This window comes from Panulirus ornatus, chromosome 67, assembly GCF_036320965.1.
Source record: "Panulirus ornatus isolate Po-2019 chromosome 67, ASM3632096v1, whole genome shotgun sequence".
NCBI classification, from domain to species: domain Eukaryota; kingdom Metazoa; phylum Arthropoda; class Malacostraca; order Decapoda; family Palinuridae; genus Panulirus; species Panulirus ornatus.
The window spans coordinates 5,444,420-5,466,744 of NC_092290.1; the positions used below are offsets into that span (position 1 = coordinate 5,444,420).

A 22,325-nucleotide genomic window follows, 5' to 3' on the forward strand; every position below is an offset into this window, starting at 1 on the left:
GGAGGATTTCCAGCTCCCTTCCTTTTTAGTCGCCTTCTACGACACACAGGGAATACTTGGGAAGTATTCTTTCTCCCATATATATATATATATATATATATATATATATATATATATATATATATATCCCTGGGGATAGGGTAGAAAGAATACTTCCCACGTATTCCCTGCGTGTCATTGAAGGTGACTAAAAGGGGAGGGAAAGAGGGGGCTGGAAATCCTCCCCTTTCGTTTTTAACTTTCCAAAAGAAGGAACAGAGGAGGGGGGCCAAGTGAGGATATTCCCTCTATGGCTCAGTCCTTTGTTCATAATGCTACCCTGTTAACCCAGAAAATGGCAAATAGTATGAAAAAAGAAGAAAAAATATATATATACATATTCATACTTGATTGCTGTTTTTCGTGTTAGCACCACGAAGCACACGAAGATAGACACATCCACATATATAAAAATATACTCACATACACATATACACATTCACACTTACCTTCATCCATTCCTGATGCAACCCTGCCCTACAGGAAAGAGCAGAAATTCATGAAGGAAAAGAAAAAGATAACACACACATCCTCTTCTTTTCCTCCATGCCCGATTGCTTCTCCCTGCATCAGCAAGGTAATGCCAGGAAACACGAAGAAAGGCCACATTCACTCATCCATATACGAGCTGTCATGTGTAATGCACTAAAACCACACCTCCCTATCCACATCCTGGCACCATAAACTTTTTCATGGTTTATCCCAGATGTTTCAGCTGCCTTGGTTAAGTCCATTGACAGCACATTGACCCCCAGTACACTACACTTCCAATTCACTCTCCTGTATGTTCAGGCCCCAATCATTCAAAATCTTTTTGAACTCCAACCTTCCATCTCAAATTTGGTCTCCCAGTTCTCCTTGTTCCCTCCACTTCTGACACATATATCCTCTTTGTCAATCTCTCCTCACTCATTATCTTCATATGTCCATACATGGAGCTCCAGCAGCATTTAGGAAGCTAACCAGTTGGAGTCACCATGCAGGGCCACAGGTCATAAAGTGTGGTGATAAGTGAGTGTCTTTGTGGGGTGAGCATAGAACACTTAAACATAAAAGTAAATTCACATACACAAATGTGGAAAGTTAAAAGTATTCTCAAAATCAAACAGGAACTTTAAACCATAATCACTCCTCCCATTATGAGCTTATGTATATTCAGTTAGGAGATTTTCATATAATGGTGTAGTGGAAAAAAAAATTAAAAACTAGAAGCACTAGTTTATCATTTTCAATCAAAAATATATACTTCTAAGGCTGACTATGAGAATCCCAAAGTCCTATCTTATATCCAGATGGAACTTCAGCGTGTGGGACTCGATGTTTTCGCTTGCAGTGTTCTTCTACGTGAGCCTTCCTGCTAGCACGGTATGGGCAATGAGGGCACATAAATGGTTTCTCCCCCGTATGGGTCCTGATGTGTCTTGTCAGAACCCCAGACTGGCGGAACATACGGCCACAGAAGGGACAAGTAGGTGTGGTGATCTGTTCATTACTCAGAGCTCCAAGCAATGAACTGTCGAAGCCTCTTCGGTCCTCTGGGTCGACATCCACCTACAACAGAGATGTCCCCTGAGATCCCTTAACGGATTACCCTACTAACTAAAACTAGTGCCTCTTTACGTTATGTAAAACATGGTAATTATAAGTCATATTTTCATGTCACTGCATAGAGTAAGAAACTGTTGAGAGCACTTGTTCTATATAATTCATAAAATACTAAAAAAAGGAAAATGAAGATTGGGGGAAAAAAAAAGATGCAAGAATTTACAATGAGCCACTTGCTATTGTGTTGTCTTTCAAGCACCTGCATCTAGTTTCTGTTGACATGAAATATGATAAAATGAATACAAAGCATATAAAAACATTAGTCTTCAAGATATCCCACTCAGATATAACCTTAAGCTGAGTAATTATGCTAATAATTTTCATAAATTTCACACTGACATTACAAAACAATAACGTAGAAAATGGATTCCAAAGTTCTTGGAGTTTGCTTGTTTTCATCAACCATGAATTTGGAGAAAGGTGCAGTAGAAAAAAATGAGTACATCCTAGGATATAAAGAAAAACAAATCAAAACAAAAAAACCAAGTACATCTTAGGATATAAAGAAAAACAGTAAAAAACAGAGTACATCCTAGGATAGACAGAAAAACAAAAAAAATTCAATACATGGTGATCCTAGGATACACAGAAAACAATAAAAACTCAAACACAAGGTGTATTAATAAAATGAGGAATGCAGGCTTCTGGTTCATAACCTTAATTAAAAACAAAAAAGTCAAGACATAAAGACAAAAATGTAAAGTAGAAATTTACTATGAATTTGTAATCATAAGCTATGTTTATAATGGGAGTGTCCCCAAGTGATAAAATGAAATATAAAAACTTTACCACTAAATGAATTCAAAGAATTACAAGCATCATACATCATTTTCAAGGACTGTTTCTCAAGTGAAACAACAATTTTAAGTCAAGTCCCCAAGATCAAATAAGAAATCTAAACACTGTCTTTTAAATCCAGAGAAGTCAAAGAATTCAAATGTCCAGTTCTGCCTTACAAATACAGGACTAATTGTCAGACAACCCTCAAGTCAGTAAAATCAATCAAATACGCACACTTAAGTGTATTTGCTGCTTAAGGTAATAACATTTACTGAATTGGCCATGATGGATCTACTATACAGGAGATATCAAGAAAAAATTCTGATCTGGCTCTTTCTGTGTGCACATGAGTGGATGGGCCATTCTTTGTCTGTTTCCTGGCACTACCTCGCTGACATGCGAAACAGCAATTAAGTATAATAAAAATATAAGTCACACACACACACACATATATTTCATACATATTCGCCATTTCCCACATTAGCGAGGTAGCGTTAAGAACAGAAGACCAAGCCTTAGAGGGAATATCCTCACTTGGCCCCCTTCTCTGTTCCTTCTTCTGTAAAATCAAAAACGGGAGAGGAGGATTTCTAGCCCCCCCACTCCCTCCCCCTTTAGTTGCCCTTTTTTTTTTTTTTTTCCCCCAAAAGAAGGAACAGAGAAGAGGGCCAGGTGAGGATATTCCCTCAAAGGCCCAGTCCTCTGTTCTTAACGCTACCTCGCTATCGCGGGAAATAGCGAATAGTATGAAAAAAAAAAAAAAAAAAAAATATAATATATATATATATATATATATATATATATATATATATATATTGATAGAGATTGATAGAGTTGATAGAGATGCTCTGTGGAAGGTATTAAGAATATATGGTGTGGGAGGAAAGTTGTTAGAAGCAGTGAAAAGTTTTTATTGAGGATGTAAGGCATGTGTACGTGTAGGAAGAGAGGAAAGTGATTGGTTTTCAGTGAATGTAGGTTTGCGGCAGGGGTGTGTGATGTCTCCATGGTTGTTTAATTTGTTTATGGATGGGGTTGTTAGGGAGGTAAATGCAAGAGTTTTGGAAAGAGGGGCAAGTATGAAGTCTGTTGGGGATGAGAGAGCTTGGGAAGTGAGTCAGTTGTTGTTCGCTGATGATACAGCGCTGGTGGCTGATTCATGTGAGAAACTGCAGAAGCTGGTGACTGAGTTTGGTAAAGTGTGTGGAAGAAGAAAGTTAAGAGTAAATGTGAATAAGAGCAAGGTTATTAGGTACAGTAGGGTTGAGGGTCAAGTCAATTGGGAGGTGAGTTTGAATGGAGAAAAACTGGAGGAAGTGAAGTGTTTTAGATATCTGGGAGTGGATCTGGCAGCGGATGGAACCATGGAAGCGGAAGTGGATCATAGGGTGGGAGAGGGGGCGAAAATTCTGGGTGCCTTGAAGAATGTGTGGAAGTCGAGAACATTATCTCGGAAAGCAAAAATGGGTATGTTTGAAGGAATAGTGGTTCCAACAATGTTGTATGGTTGCGAGGCGTGGGCTATGGATAGAGTTGTGCGCAGGAGGATGGATGTGCTGGAAATGAGATGTTTGAGGACAATGTGTGGTGTGAGGTGGTTTGATCGAGTGGGTAACGTAAGGGTAAGAGAGATGTGTGGAAATAAAAAGAGCGTGGTTGAGAGAGCAGAAGAGGGTGTTTTGAAGTGGTTTGGGCACATGGAGAGAATGAGTGAGGAAAGATTGACCAAGAGGATATATGTGTCGGAGGTGGAGGGAACGAGGAGAAGTGGGAGACCAAATTGGAGGTGGAAAGATGGAGTGAAAAAGATTTTGTGTGATCGGGGCCTGAATATGCAGGAGGGTGAAAGGAGGGCAAGGAATAGAGTGAATTGGAGCGATGTGGTATACCGGGGTTGACGTGCTGTCAGTGGATTGAATCAAGGCATGTGAAGCGTCTGGGGTAAACCATGGAAAGCTGTGTAGGTGTGTATATTTGCGTGTGTGGACGTATGTATATACATGTGTATGGGGGGGGTTGGGCCATTTCTTTCGTCTGTTTCCTTGCGCTACCTCGCAAACGCGGGAGACAGCGACAAAGTATAATAATAAAAAAAAAATATATATACATACATATATATATATATATATATATATTGTTTAGTGTTTTGAAATGGTTTGGGCACATGGAGAGAATGAGTGAGGAAAGATTGACCAAGAGGATATATGTGTCGGAGGTGGAGGGAATGAGGACAAGTGGGAGACCAAACTGGAGGTGGAAAGATGGAGTGACAAAGATTTTGAGTGATCGCGGCCTCAACATGCAGCAGGGTGAAAGGCGGGCAAGGAATAGAGTGAAGTGGATCGATGTGGTATACCGGGGTCGATGTGCTGTCAATGGATTGAACCAGGGCATGTGAAACGTCTGGGGTAAACCATGGAAAGTTTTGTGGGGCCTGGATGTGGAAAGGGAGCTGTGGTTTCGGGCATTATTACATGACAGCTAGAGACTGAGTGTGAACGAATGGGGCCTTTGTTGTCTTTTCCTAGCACTACCTCGCACACATGAGGGGGGAGGGGGATGTTATTCCAGGTGTGGCGAGGTGGCAATGGAAATAAATAAAGGCAGACTATGAATTATGTACATGTGTATATATGTATATGTCTGTGTGTGTATATATATACATGTGTATGGGGGTGGGTTGGGCCATTTCTTTCGTCTGTTTCCTTGTGCTACCTCGCAAACACGGGAGACAGCGACAAAGCAAAATAATATATATATATATATATATATATATATGTATATATATATATATATTTTTTTTTTTTTCGCTTTGTCGCTGGGGAAAGAATGCTTCCCACGTATTCCCTGCGTGTCGTAGAAGGCGACTAAAAGGGGAGGGAGCAGGTGGCTGGAAATCCTCCCCTCTCGTTTTTTTTTTTTTTTCCAAAAGAAGGAACAGAGATGGGGGCCAGGTGAGGATCTTCCCTCAAAGGCCCAGTCCTCTGTTCTTAACGCTACCTCGCTAATGCGGGAAATGGCGAATAGTTTGAAAGAAAAGATATACATATATATATATATATGTACGTGTGTATATATGTATATGTCTGTGCCTGTATACATATGTATACGTTGAGATGTATAGGTATGTATTTGCGTGTGTGGACGTGTATGTATATACATGTGTATGTGGGTGGGTTGGGCCATTCTTTCGTCTGTTTCCTTGCACTACCTTGCTAACGCGGGAGACAGCGACAAAGCAAAATAATAATATAAATAATAATATATATAACTACCTCGCAAATCCAGGCGACAGCGACAAAGTATAATGAAAAAAAATATATATATATATTTATCTATTCATATAGGAAGAAAAGTAATATAATTGATTATCTGTTCTGCCTAGAGCCAAAACTCTAGACTTGAAAGGTTCTATCTCTTAAAGTCTGTTTTCTGTCATAAAATCTTGTTAACTTTATATTGTCTCTGTCTTCTTAAAGTCTGTTTTCTGTCATAAAATCTTGATAACTTTATATTGTCTCTGTCTTCTTCTATTCACCCCTCAGTCTATCACTTGCTCATATGTCTTCAAGCCTGTTTCTTCCTTTTCCTCCTGCTGTATTCTCTTGTTGATCCATCTGACCATCACTATCAAACTGATTAAAAAACTCAGAATCAAGAGCAAGTTTTCCTCTTCCTTCTCTATACCAGCAAGAGTGAAACAATGGTCATTATCCTCTCTCTATACTTAAACTCATGATGAAACTAACGATACTTACTCTAACATAGGTCTACACTTTAAAGAACTTGTAAAAGAAGTCCTTATCTACATACTTGACAGCAATTTTTATATTATGAACATATCTATCTCCTTAAAAATTCTCATTTACACTGTGTTCCTGTGATAGACTGAATATTACAATAACCCCATGTTCAATCAATTTATGGATTCTGTAATTTCTCTCTTGCTACAAGTCATAATTAGGCCTCCTTTCAACATGTCCTATTTTCAGCACGATGCAATTAGTTAGGTTAAATTTCAACTTACATATAACCACAACTTTATTTTGTATATGTCTCTTCATTCTTCAAATTTGTTGCTACCTGTGGTTAATTCAATGTGTAACCCATGCTCATGATGAGAGCAGGAGCATTAAAAGGGTACCTGAGGTCACACAGATCCTTGTCAGACTCAAGGTAGCATAGACAAAAACATCAGCTTTAATGAAATTAGATTTCTGTACAAGCTTACAGTCTTTTTATATGGTAAACTCACTTGCTAGAAGTGAAAAGTGAAAACAACTTAAAATTCATACTATTAACAATAAGGTGAAATGCATTCTCTCGTAGTGTTTGTGTAAAGTTGTCTTAAAAAGGCTTAATTTTCTCAAACTATTACAAAGTTCTCTATTGTAAATCCATATCTTTCCCTGCACACTATAATTCATCTAATTCACAATTCTGCAAAAACAAAGGACCAGTAGTATCTGTAACCAAGCCCTAATTTATCCTTCCCATGTGCATTTAAATAAGCACCCTCAGAGTCACTTGTGCATTTATTGGCAAAACAAGAAAATTTTCCACGTACAAGAATATGGAATATAAAAGCTGTACTTACCATCACATGAGAAAAAAATGCAGGCTATGGTGGTGGTGACAGGCAGGGTGAGGAATGTGGTCACCCAGTTACTGCCATGAATATTTCACTTGTATTTATGAGGCATATATAGATTTTTTTTTTTTTTTTTTTTTTTTTTTTTTTATACTTTGTCGCTGTCTCCCGCGTTTGCGAGGTAGCGCAAGGAAACAGACGAAAGAAATGGCCCAACCCCCCCCCCCCCCCATACACATGTACATACACACGTCCACACACGCAAATATACATACCTACACAGCTTTCCATGGTTTACCCCAGACGCTTCACATGCCTTGCTTCAATCCACTGACAGCACGTCAACCCCTGTATACCACATGACTCCAATTCACTCTATTTCTTGCCCTCCTTTCACCCTCCTGCATGTTCAGGCCCCGATCACACAAAATCTTTTTCACTCCATCTTTCCACCTCCAATTTGGTCTCCCTCTTCTCCTCGTTCCCTCCACCTCCGACACATATATCCTCTTGGTCAATCTCTCCTCACTCATTCTCTCCATGTGCCCAAACCATTTCAAAACACCCTCTTCTGCTCTCTCGACCACGCTCTTTTTATTTCCACACATCTCTCTTACCCTTACGTTACTTACTCGATCAAACCACCTCACACCACACATTGTCCTCAAACATCTCATTTCCAGCACATCCATCCTCCTGCGCACATCTCTATCCATAGCCCACGCCTCGCAACCATACAGCATTGTTGGAACCACTATTCCCTCAAACATACCCATTTTTGCTTTCCGAGATAATGTTCTCGACTTCCACACATTTTTCAAGGCTCCCAAAATTTTCGCCCCCTCCCCCACCCTATGATCCACTTCCGCTTCCATGGTTCCATCCGCTGACAGATCCACTCCCAGATATCTAAAACACTTCACTTCCTCCAGTTTTTCTCCATTCAAACTCACCTCCCAATTGACTTGACCCTCACCCCTACTGTACCTAATAACCTTGCTCTTATTCACATTTACTCTCAACTTTCTTCTTCCACACACTTTACCAAACTCAGTCACCAGCTTCTGCAGTTTCTCACATGAATCAGCCACCAGCGCTGTATCATCAGCGAACAACAATTGACTCACTTCCCAAGCTCTCTCATCCCCAACAGACTTCATACTTGCCCCTCTTTCCAGGACTCTTGCATTTACCTCCTTTACAACCCCATCCATAAACAAATTAAACAACCATGGAGACATCACACACCCCTGCCGCAAACCTACATTCACTGAGAACCAATCACTTTCCTCTCTTCCTACACGTACACATGCCTTACCTCCTCGATAAAAACTTTTCACTGCTTCTAACAACTTGCCTCCCACCCCATATATTCTTAATACCTTCCACAGAGCATCTCTATCAACTCTATCATATGCCTTCTCCAGATCCATAAATGCTACATACAAATCCATTTGCTTTTCTAAGTACTTCTCACATACATTCTTCAAAGCAAACACCTGATCCACACATCCTCTACCACTTCTGAAACCGCACTGCTCTTCCCCAATCTGATGCTCTGTACATGCCTTCACCCTCTCAATCAATACCCTCCCATATAATTTACCAGGAATACTCAACAAACTTATACCTCTGTAATTTGAGCACTCACTCTTTTCCCCTTTGCCTTTGTACAATGGCACTATGCACGCATTCCGCCAATCCTCAGGCACCTCACCATGAGTCATACATACATTAAATAACCTTACCAACCAGTCAACAATACAGTCACCCCCTTTCTTAATAAATTCCACTGCAATACCATCCAAACCTGCTGCCTTGCCGGCTTTCATCTTCCGCAAAGCTTTCACTACCTCTTCTCTGTTTACCAAATCATTTTCCCTAACCCTCTCACTTTGTACACCACCTCGACCAAAACACCCTATATCTGCCACTCTGTCATCAGACACATTCAACAAACCTTCAAAATACTCATTCCATCTCCTTCTCACATCACCGCTATATAGATACTTTCCAAAATCTATGAGGCACAGACATATACTGTCAGCGTTAATTCCCAACCCAACAAGACCCATTACCTGGATTTCACAGGTAATAGAAAGGAATGACCACCAAAAATGGGGTAAACTAAGGAGAGAAGGGTGGAAGGATGGACTGAAAGAGGCTTTGAAGATTTGGGGCCCCAAATGTGTAGGATAGTGTAAGGCATCCAAAGGTGAGAGCGAATTGGATCAATGTGGAATGCTAGAAATAACATACCGTGAAAGCCCTGAACCAGGGTATATGAAGCAACTGGGGAATCCATGGAAAGGTCTGTGGGGCTTGATAGTGGATGAGGGCTCTGTGCATTGAATATGACATAGTGAGTATGAGTGAATGAGGGCATTTCTTTATATGTGCCTGGTGCTGTCTTGCCCATACAGAAAATGGTGAACATGTAATATATATATATTCATTTATTTTATTTATTTTGCTTTGTCGCTGTCTCCCGCGTTTGCGAGGTAGCGCAAGGAAACAGACGAAAGAAATGGCCCAACCCACCCCCATACACGTCCACACACACAAATATACATACCCATACATCTCAATGTACACATATATATACACACACAGACACATACATATATACCCATGCACACAATTCACACTGTCTGCCTTTATTCATCCCCATCGCCACCTCGCCACACATGGAATAACACCCCCCTCCCCCTCATGTGTGTGAGGTAGCGCTAGGAAAAGACAACAAAGGCCCCATTCGTTCACACTCACTCTCTAGCTGTCATGCAATAATGCCCGAAACCACAGCTCCCTTTCCACATCCAGGCCCCACACAACTTTCCATGGTTTACCCCAGATGCTTCACATGCCCTAGTTCAATCCATTGACAGCACGTCGACCCAGGTATACCACATCGTTCCAATTCACTCTATTCCTTGCACGCCTTTCACCCTCCTGCATGTTCAGGCCCCGATCACTCAAAATCTTTTTCACTCCATCTTTCCACCTCCAATTTGGTCTCCCACTTCTCGTTCCCTCCACCTCTGACACATATATCATCTTTGTCAATCTTTCCTCAATCATTCTCCCCTTGTGACCAAACCATTTCAAAACACCCTCTTCTGCTCTCTCAACCACACTCTTTTTATTACCACGCATCTCTCTTACCCTTAACTGCAAACCTGAAGAGCCCTTGCTTGTCTCGTACTTTGATGATGTTACCTGTACCCTTCTTTTTTTTTTTTTTTTTTTTTATATACTTTGTCGCTGTCTCCCGCGTTTGCGAGGTTTCTTTTATCATGGCAATATTCATTATCATGTTTTCAGTACGATGCTGGTAAATGAGACCTATATTAAGTTCCTGTTGTATATTCAATTCAGGGCCTCTATTTTGAAGGTGGACTGTTGTGCAGGCCGAGTGGTGTGATACAGTAGCATCGCCATTGTAGTTTACACCATTCTGAGTTTACAAACTTCAATTAGAAAGGAGTCCTTGTACATTACATTGGTAGCCTTCAGTGGGTTAGTGCTCTGTGTGAGGTTGTTTTTAAAGTAATTTGGTGTACTAGTTCACTCCCAAATTGGTCAATACACCACCAGCGTCAACAAAAACCCAATGACTAAAATGCCTAAATGCTGTACATGAGTGCCTTCTGCGATACAAAATCGGTGTCATCAAGTTATACATACACCATGCATAAAAAAATAATTCATCATTGACACTTTTCAACTTTGAAATATCAAGGAGTAAACAACTACTGATTAATAATGGATAGTTAAACAAATATTTTGACCATGAACTTCACATATTTCTAGCTACCCTCCAGACTCCACAACCATAGGCACATTTGAACAATACATTCAAGAAACTAAATGTCATAAGCATAAACGGTAAAGTTGATGAGCACATAATGCAAGACATATCAAGAGCAATGTAAAATTAAGCAACCCTAACAACAAAATTAGTCTATTTTGCTAATACAAGAGTCCCAAAGTGAGCAACTATATAATAAAAAAAATACTGTGACTAAAAACACCTTGAAGGCCACCAATATAAATCAAAAATGGACTATCCTCACAAATGATTTGAACTTCAATTCAATACCTACAGTGAAATTACCAACACTTCCTTGAGTCAAAACTCATGATGATGCACCAAAACACCACATGGAAAAGGATCAAAGCAAACCTCTAACATGACAGCAGATGGTGGACATGAAAGTTCTCAAACAGTGCAGCAGTCACAAGAAAAATTACAAAATTACAGAAGCTGTATTCATTAAATTTTTTTCTTTACTCAAAAACCAGCAAATGGGTCAAGTCAATCAGAAACATGTGATTATTTGGCCCTTCCACCCATTAAAGAGGATTGCAGGTACTGTCCCAGGAACCTGACCTCAAATGTAAGGTCAGACAGGAAAGGTAGACCATCTGGATAATCCTAAAAGTGTGGCTCCCAACCTATAATCTGAAATGACATCCTACTGGCACAACAGGCATGGAAGACTGTAAAATACTTCCTATGAAATCCAAATGTGCTACTTGAGCAAAAAGAGAAAACACCTTAAACATCAGGACCCCAAGACTTTTCAATACCTTGCCTATCATCAGAAACTGAATGGGATGCACAGTAGAGAAGTTTAAGAGTGCACAGGAAAAGTACCTAGAAAATGCACCAGATCAGTCAGGCTGTGGGGGATATGTCGGTCTGTGGGCTGTGGCTTCCGACGGCTTGGTCGACCAATGACATAATCCAACAGCATAGGCTCAGCCCTAGCTGTGAAGAAGACCATTGAAAACTTTTACAGGTATTCACTGGGTGAATCTGCATCCTTCAGCTGTCATATATGAAGTACACAGCTATCTTCAGGATTTTAGTTTTCCTTTCAGTCAAAAGCTCACAACTGACCTCCCAACTCTGTTTTAAACCCCAACCCATAAGAATCACATCCATCAGAAACCACACTCCCCTGACATATATGAGTCACACTCTCCCAATTATGCTCTGCACAGAACCCATCAATAAGAACATCATCTCAACATATCCCAAGATCTTTCATGTCTATGATGCAATTGCCATAAGACACAAAGCGTGTACTACTCAACTGCTTTGCACCCTCAACACATATATGCACTAATAACATCACAATGCTTTATGACCAGTGGTCTTGGCCAGTGGACGTGGCAAGCTTCCTGAGGGACCTCATAAAGATGGAAGGGACTCATGGGTCAGAAAGTACATATATATATTCATTTATTTATCTATTTATTTTGCTTTGTTGCTGTCTCCCGCATTTGCGAGGTAGCGCAAGGAAACAGAAGAAAGAAATGGCCCAACCCACCCCCATACACATGTATATACACACATCCACACACGCAAACCTAAACACCCATACATCTCAATGTACACATATATATACACACAGAGACACATACATATATACCCATGCACACAATTCACACTGCCTGCCTTTATTCATTCCCATCGCCACCTTGCCATACATGGAATACCATCCCCCTCCCCCTCATGTGTGCGAGGTAGCGCTAGGAAAAGATAACAAAGGCCCCATTCGTTCACACTCAGTCTCCAGCTGTCATGCAATAATGCCCAAAACCACAGCTCCCTTTCCACATCCAGGTCCCACACAACTTTCCATGGTTTACCCCACACGCTTCACATGCCCTGATTCAATCCACTGACAGCACGTCAACCCCGGTATACCACATCGATCCAATTCACTCTATTCCTTGCCCGCCTTTCACCCTCCTGCATGTTCAGGCCCCGATCACACAAAATCTTTTTCACTCCATCTTTCCACCTCCAATTTGGTCTCCCACTTCTCCTCATTCCCTCCACCTCCAACACATATATCCTCTTGGTCAATCTTTCCTCACTCATTCTCTCCATGTGCCCAAACCATTTCAAAACACCCTCTTCTGCTCTCTCAACCACGCTCTTTTTATTTCCACACATCTCTCTTACCCTTACATTACTTACTCGATCAAACCACCTCACACCACACAACATTGTTGGAACCACTATTCCTTCAAACATACCCATTTTTGCTTTCCGAGATAATATATATATATATATATATATATATATATATATATATATATATATATATGTGGAAAGGGAGCTGTGGTTTCGGGCATTATTGCATGACAGCTAGAGACTGAGTGTGAACGAATAGGGCCTTTGTTGTCTTTTCCTAGCGCTACCTCGCACACATGAGGGGGGAGGGGGATGGTATTCCATGTGTGGCGAGGTGGCGATGGGAATGAATAAAGGCAGACAATGTGAATTGTGTGCATGGGTATATATGTATGTGTCTGTGTGTATATATATGTGTACATTGAGATGTGTAGGTATGTATATTTGCGTGTGTGGACGTGTATGTATGTACATGTGTATGGGGATGGGTTGGGCCATTTCTTTCGTCTGTTTCCTTGCGCTACCTCGCAAACGTGGGAGACAGTGACAAAGCAAAATAAATAAATAAATAATTTTTTTTTTTTTTGCTTTGTCGCTGTCTCCCGCGTTTGCGAGGTAGCGCAAGGAAACAGACGAAAGAAATGGCCCAACCCACCCCCATACACATGTATATACATAAAATATATATATATATAATTTTCATCAACAACAACTGGAGTTTCTAATAAGACAAAAAAAAATTGAGATGAAAAAATATCAAGCAGCTACAGTTATTGGGTTAAACTGTCTGTGTTTATACTTTTTGCAAGTTCAAAAGCAATGAACACGGAGAACAACTCTGTGTAAGGTAGATGTCCAATCATTCATTCTGACATTCTTCTTTAAGCTACTACCATTGCACTAAACTGCAATTGCTGCACTTTCAGCCCTCCCAGTAGCAGAGTTAAGAAAAGCATCTGTAGAGTCTTTCTGAGTTAAAAGGTTTTCTGTTAGGAGATTCTATATGTGTTCAAAAGCAATTATTCTAGGATGTTAAAAGCAAGATTTGTACATACTATAATTTGTTTCTTAGTGAGCTGTATGTGGCATTTATGGATCAAATGAGTCCACAGCCTTGAAGCTGCTGGAGACCCTTGATGGGGGTGCACGGGGTTACATCCCAAGGTCCCTGCTGTGAAAGAGCATTAGAGCAGTATGATAATAATGTATATATAGGTGAAAAGTCATCTTCAGGGAGATTTTACAATTGGAGTAAAATCTTGTCAAAGAACTCTCCACTCCAAAGGACTTCATCCTTCCCTACTACTGATTGAAGTGCAGCCATGAAGTAGTAGGAACCCTTGAAAAGAGACCCTGCGATTATATAATAATATTACCAATAACATTAATAATAACATTAATGATAATAATACAAACAAAAACACAGAGGCAATCAAACACATTCATGTAGCCCAAAAACGGGGGGAAAAAAACAATAAAAATTCATTATATTTATTGTGGATAAATCATAGTTCACTTAAGATGTGATAAGTAGGTGTTTTCCAATAACTCAAATCCAATTACCTAAAAAGGAAAAAAAAACAAAAACATGATTTTCAAAAGCTAGACTGTCCTCTTCAACAATATCCATATTAACAAGCATGTAGGTTTAAGTATGTAATACGTCATTCAGAAGTCAATAAAGTGGGTGTCCTTAAAGTATTCAAATTTACTCAAGTAAATTACACAAGAAACATATATGATTTTCAAACTTATGATCCTCCTCTTCAGTTATATTCCATATTATCTTATCTTGCTTGTAAGTTTTCCAGAAATGGCTTTCAAACCCTTTTAAATTGAAAGATAAATCTAAATAACATCTGACTTTGCTTAATATTAAGAAAGCTAAGAATAAAGTTACTATACTTAAAGTCCTGAAATTCAATAAAATACTTGAAGGAGGGGAAAAATGTAATATGCGATATCAAAACTTTGCGGGTAGTCAACTGCTAACTTACGTATTATCACTTATGCCCTGTAGCAAAAATAATGTAACAAACAATGCAACTCAGAATGTCTAAAAGATTAATTATGATGTGCAAGGACATGATTCCTAAGAGTGGACTTTCTGCTGGAGCGGTATGGGCAGTAAAGGCACTGGAAGGGCTTCTCCCCAGTATGGGTACGGATGTGGCGAGTCAGGTCACCTGTCTTAATGAACTCCCGACCACAATATGGACAAGAGTTGACAGAACATCGTGAACCACCACTAGCTTGCTGGGGCCCAGGGGGCTGCTGTGCCACTCCCACCATGACTGGCTGCGCACTTCTGCCAGGAACCTACAAGAGAGACCATCTCTTAGTTCACTTTACTTAGGCCCATTACGAGTACTAACCTCACTTCAAACATTTCAGTTTTACAGTTACTCTCTTGTCTCTTAATTCTTTTATGACTTCTTGAAGTCCCCCATCCAGAGGTAATTTTTTTGAAAGAATGTCTTCTTCACTTTCATATTATATGTGAACGAAAAACTCCATTGTTGACACAAGAGTATACCATTTACCATCATGCCAACGAAAGATGTAGACTGTACACAAAATTTTAGAGAAAACGTATCAGTATGGAAACATCCACCCAATAAGATGAATACAATTGATATGCACAAGCTCTAGCCCAGCATGCATCTCCTTATATTTCTCTTATTTCATTTCCTTCAAAATCCAAATAAAAATATGATCTATCTTTGTTTCTACCTTGCAAACACAATTTATTTGTTCAACAGTGTATATGAAGAAAGACATGCACTCAAGTAACCAATGTGCTTCTCTTTGAATCTGGGAAAATCAATCTGAGATCAGCTATGTAGTTTCAAGTCACCCTTGCTGCAATTACACAAGTTCAATCTACTTGCTTTAACAAGGCTTTCTCAGAAACTAGGGAATCATTTGAAACCTAATCATAAGGTACAAGCTTAAAGACATACACTCACTTTCTATGACCTTGCCATTGCAATTAGTTTAAATGTTTCACAAAGGCTTCACAGAAGTATTATTTGCAGTGTAATACCTCATATTGTTTAAAGGAAACTGTTAGAAATAGAACACCTGTTTAAAAAAGAAAATGCAAAGGCTACAAAAATTGAAAAAAATCTAAGACAAAATTGAATTTCTTTTTGGCTAATCACCTATATACCAACATCTGCTCACTTTAACTGTGGAAGCTGGTCTTCAGAGTATAAAGAATTCCCTATTTTCACATTAATCATGATCAGTAATTGCTATGCAATTCATAGCCCATATTCAATCTTCGAAGATAAATAATTCATAATCAGTTTGTGAACTATTTAAACAAAACCTATTCCTACTTCATCCAGCTTCATTTAATGCAAATTTCCTACCATGCAACAAACCTATTTCTACTACTTTTCCAGCTTGAGGAAGGAAATTTCCTAATTATACAACCATTGTAGCAAGCACAGGCTCCCCTATGCTGCTGTTGCATGAGGCATTATTGGAGACATGAGCGAATAGCACTGCAGCAAGCCACAGGCTCAACTCTGAGTCACTTTGTTCAGTGTTGCATGTGGTCCTACTGCATGTTACTTGCTTTCATCTTGTAGCATGGTGATTTGCTATTACTGTTGACATTAGTGCAATGTTGTCAAAGCATCTAGTACCTCTAAACCCTCTTCTGAGTCACTGATGAGGCAAAAGAGAACTGCTTTATCATAAAAACAAAGTTAGAAATGTTGAGGTGAGCTGGAGCAGGAAAGGGTGCATCTTTACTCATTCAAGCATTTGGGCAAGAACACTGTATTCCATTTAGACTTTAACTATAGCAGTCCTAATATCCAACTAATCCTTGTACTGCTCTGCTGTCAGGTGTCTGAGGTACTCCAGAAATATTTTCAGGCATACACAGTGAGATGTGTGGTACATTTGGAAGTCTTTCTCTTCAAAAGAAAAAAAATATGAAGGGTTTCTATCAGTAGTATCTTTAATCTTCTTAAGAAGATAATAGATACTGATGATAGAAAACTTTAGCAATCATATTTGTTTGTAAGATAAACACTTAAATTTACACAGCATCAAAAATCATTACATAACATGAGGGTGCACATCTCATGCAGGATACCTCAACATTTTCACATGTACTGATTAACATATGGAAAAAGTTTAGGTTGTAGAGTTTGGGATTCCACTCCAAGCAGTAATGGCCATATATATATATATATATATATATTATACTTTGTCGCTTTTTCCCGCGTTTGCGAGGTAGTGCAAGGAAACAGACGAAAGAAATGGCCCAACCCCACCCCCCATACACATGTATATACATACGTCCACACACGCAAATATACATACCTACACAGCTTTCCATGGTTTACCCCAGACGCTTCACATGCCCTGCTTCAATCCACTGACAGCACGTCAACCCCGGTATACCACATCGCTCCAATTCACTCTATTCCTTGCCCTCCTTTCACCCTCCTGCATGTTCAGGCCCCGATCACACAAAATCTTTTTCACTCCATCTTTCCACCTCCAATTTGGTCTCCCTCTTCTCCTTGTTCCCTCCACCTCCGACACATATATCCTCTTGGTCAATCTTTCCTCACTCATCCTCTCCATGTGCCCAAACCACTTCAAAACACCCTCTTCTGCTCTCTCAACCACGCTCTTTTTATTTCCACACATCTCTCTTACCCTTACGTTACTCACTCGATCAAACCACCTCACACCACACATTGTCCTCAAACATCTCATTTCCAGCACATCCATCCTCCTGCGCACAACTCTATCCATAGCCCACGCCTCGCAACCATACAACATTGTTGGAACCACTATTCCTGAGGTACACATGCCCTAATTGGACAGGTGTGTGTGCGTGCATGCACGCATGTGGAGTGAAAGGGTTAATAAGAATGCTGATAAGATAAAGAACTTAGTGGTGCACTTAACATCTTTCTTTTGGCAAAATTAAAGAAAGAATAAGAAAAAATTATTAAAACAAATGGAGATAAAATGAGGAACTTGGTGCTGCACTCAACATCTTTCTCTTGGCAAATTCAAAAAAAGAATAAGAAATCCTCAGCCTGACAAAAGTGAAGAAATACTCAGACCAGAATTCACAGCACTAACAACAACTACATCCATTTTTCAAGTTATATTTCACTAATGATTTGAGATCTGGAAGATACCTGTCACTGTTATATTCTTGTTATGTTATTAATTCTATTAAATAATTTCTAACTGTATTTGTTATGAAGGTTTTTGAAAGATTTTTCTATGGGGAGGTTCTGAAAAAAAAAAAAGGAAGAAAAAAAAATTTAAATACAAGTAACAACTGGCTCTATCTGAAATTGCTTTATGAGAACTTTTTCTGAGTCACAACCTCCACATAAATTAGGGACTAGGTGTATAGTATTTCAATGAATACAATCTTATTTCATCAATAAATTAATGTGTGTCCTAAAAGCATTATCCCATTCCAAAGCAAGAAAATCTAGGCATAACCTCCTTCAAGCAGTAGAGTAGCTACACACCTTGGCACAATAATCCACATTAACAATCTTTACATACACAAACCTCTGCCTTTCTTTTACAACTTGTTTGTCCCCCATATACCAACTCACCCTTTCAGTGAAAATCTTTGTCCCCCATGTACCAACTCCTCCCTTCAGTGAAAAAAAAACTAACACCCCCCAATAACTTTCTATTTGATACATTTCCAGACTTAAACTTCATATAAAAAAACAGGTATGACCAAAACAAAGATTCTGCTCAACACAGGAAGTCATAACTAAAATTCATGGAAATGGAGTGCCTGCATTACTGCATTATCAGCATTTCCATTGCCACTGAATCATTAGAGAACATTCTCTAAGCAATTCACATGGCACTGTCATGACACATAAACATAAACCACTCAAACCAGACATATTGCCAATTCCGACACTAACATAACAACTAGTCAAGAGCCTCAATGAACTGTTGAGTACATAAACACATCTTACAAGTTCCACCTGAAATGCAAACAAACATAGTAAAGATGCTTATGACTTTATGCTGCTGTCTCTTGAAGATGAGAGCCTTTTCCAGTGTCCCAGTGGAAACAATACTCAACATCGACCTCAACAACATATACAATCACCCTGAACTTCAAGCCTCAAAACTCCCCAGATCCATCCTTGAGAATGCTGTGCCTATACCAACGAGGCAACTTTCTTTGTTCCAGATGGCCTCTTTTGCTGCTAATTCAACAAGTGGCAGTGGGATTTCCCTTGAGAGTTCTCTGCAAATTCCTATGTATGTAAATGTGAAAACTAGATTCTTCAAGAAAGTCACCTTTATCCCACTATTTTCTGAAACTATGTGGATGATATCTCATCAACATGAGGAATCTATAATACCTACAAGGGCCACAAAGGAGAACCCAGTACTCATGTTCACATATCAACTTAGCAATGAAAACAGAATTTTCTGCCTTGATGTTCACATTAGTGGTGAAGGAGGCACCTTTTCTAACTCAGTTTACAGAAAGACTACTGGTGCTAGCTGAGTGTCTGAATATGGCCAATAAATGCTTTGACTGCCACAAAATGAGCGTAAGGGTCTTCATTATATGAGCCATGAAATGTGCTCAGACTGGGAAACCCTGCACAACAACTGCAACAAATACTAGTTAACAACAAATACACCAACAATGATGCAGGAGCTGCAGACACAGCACATACCACTTCTAACTCACACCCATGATGGCAATAAGGTGAGACTATACTTTTGCAACCTCCCTACAAAGATTATAATTTGTGAGATTATCATGAGTCAACAGCAAGGATAGAAAAAAGATGATGATTTAATATGAAAACACCAAGATCAACGACCTGATTATGACAAACATGACCTAGAACCCCAGCCCACTTAAGAGAACAAAGTAATATACAAATATTCATGCCAAGATAAAAATTATAGGCTTCACAATATGGGGGTAGCAATGAACCTGAAAAAAGGCACTCCTAAGCAGGATATGCTCCAAAAACACTCAGGAATCTAAACAAAAATGCCCAGATGAACATAAATAAAAATCATAAAACCTCATCACAATAAAAAGTAACGTGATTGGGGAGGCCCTCTTGGTTCTAGGATAAACAATAAATAAGATTCAACTGCCATTATTAAGCAAGTGAGCTCATGCAGTAATATCAGCCTTCAGAGCCAGCAGCAATGATCCATGACTGGCAATGGGTCACGTATCAGTCTTCTTGGAGTCTTGGTTTAAAACTTTGAGTTCAAACAATATAAAATCAGTGAATAATATGGTAAAATAAATTTTCCATATATCTTTTCTACATAATTCTCTTTGTTAGGTTTTTACCAAATGAATGAACTATAGTTCTTCTACATATTCAGTAACATTTATGAGAAAATACATGAGATGAAATTCTTCCACAGTTTATAACTTTGCCCTGTTCAAAACATTCAAAACATATGGCAAATTGTATTTTTCATATATTTCTTTCATGTGGTTCTCTCCACTTTCTCCTTACCTTACCTTACTCAACACCTGATATTTCATACATTCAGGAAAATAATAAGAGAAAATGGGTGTACGAATAGAAGTGCTACACTGAATACAAATGTTTGGAATCCCAGAGTCAACATCAGCTTCAGCTAAAAGCATTTAAATTATAATGAGTTGATATAATAATCACTAAGTTGTAGTTTTAATGCAATTTTTTTTTCACAATTCTCTCCAGTAGGTTCTTACTTAATGCATGATTTAATCATCATCAGCATATTCACAAAAGTACAGGAGAAAATTGCTCAACTGAAATCTTTCCTAGCATGCAATCTCCAGCTGTTCTAAAGATTCAAGGTATCACTAGTGAATCATACAGTAAATTTCATTCTTAATTCATTTTTTCCAGACAATTTTCTTCAGTAGGTCCTTATCTAATACATGAATTAATAATCACCTACACATTCAGTAACATTTAAGGAAAATTGCTGAGTTACAATTCCTTCTTGAAAACACTCAACTTATAACGATCAGTTAATGGTAAGGTAGATTCAAGTTTTCATGTACTTTTTTCTACACATTTCTTTCCAACAGACTGTTGCCTAATTCATAAACTAGTAAAATCTACATATTAAGAAAAAATAACAGTGAAAATGGGTGTAGGAACAAAAGTGCAACATAGAATATAAATGCTTGCCATAAAAAAAGAGGCTATAGTATGTCTGATGAAGAATATTCAGCTTAAACCCAGTGAATGAAGTGTAAATTGTATTTTTTGTATGTATTTTCCACACATATCTTGTCAGGTTCTTACCTAAAGCACAAATTAATAAGTAACTTCATAAGAAGAATATAGGAGAAAACAGCTACGAAATCGTACCAAACTTTTGATCATCAGTTCAAAACATTTGATATATAATCGGTGAATAGTTCAGTAAATCATAACCCTTTAATATTATTTTTACACACTTTTTGTAGGTTCATACCTAAAGCATGAACCAGTGATATATACATATTCCGCAAAATATAGAAGAAAATAGTTGAGTTGGAATACTTATGTACTTGCAACAGATTTCCATTCACAACATTCAAATTATTCTGTCTTATCTATCATCATCGTCATCTATTTCATGTGTGGCGAGGGGACGACAGGAACGGATGAAGGCAGCAAGTATGAATATGTACATGTGTATATATGTAAATGTCTGTGTATTTTTACGTTGAAATGTATAGGTATGTATATGTGCGTATGTGGACATTTATGTATATACATGTGTATGTGGGTGGGTTGGGCCATTCTCTCTTCTGTTTCCTTGTGCTACCTCGCTAACATGGGAGATGGCAATCAAGAATAATAATAATAATAATAATAATAATAATAATAATAATGAATAAATATGCCATCTTGAATTACAGAAAAAAATGCATTATCAAGATTTGAGATAAGTATGCTTTGGTACAACTCTATCACGACCCAGTTAAAATGATTAAAAAGTACTCAGGATCTAGTAGTGCAGTAATATGAAAAACACAAATAAGCTATCACTCCTTATGTAAAACTCACCAATGTGTCAATGTGATACGATAGTGGAAAGAGTCCTATCAATATCAGTATAGCATTTCATTTTGTCATATGATAATTGTTAATATATCCAAGTAACACAGAAGAGCATATGTGAAAAATGTATCCAGAAATATTCCCAAGGAATATATATATATATATATATATATATATATATATATATATATGCTTTTTCTTAACATCAAGTTTTTGGTGAAGATAGTTTACTTTAAAAAGCAGCTTCACATTAATAACTTTCAGGAAAGCACCTACTACAGTAAAAGAAAAGCATCTGCATAATCATTACTTCATTCCC

The 22,325-nt window shown here is 38.6% G+C and overlaps 1 protein-coding gene across 19 annotated transcripts in view; it reads right to left on the reverse strand.

Annotated features, from left to right (window-relative positions):
- LOC139747108 (uncharacterized) overlaps positions 1 to 22,325 on the reverse strand; it is a 275,924-nt gene that overhangs the window by 129,508 nt on the left and 124,091 nt on the right. Inside the window, exon 6 of one of the 19 annotated variants that reach the window (XM_071658936.1) lies at positions 1,299 to 1,590. The exons of 16 other annotated variants lie outside the window; for them this stretch is intronic. In XM_071658936.1, the coding sequence (XP_071515037.1) occupies positions 1,299 to 1,590 (292 nt within the window). Of the gene's footprint in view, positions 1 to 1,285; positions 1,591 to 14,426; positions 15,267 to 22,325 lie in introns of those variants that run through there. 2 more of the 19 variants (XM_071658947.1, XM_071658954.1) reach the window with 2 other exon arrangements.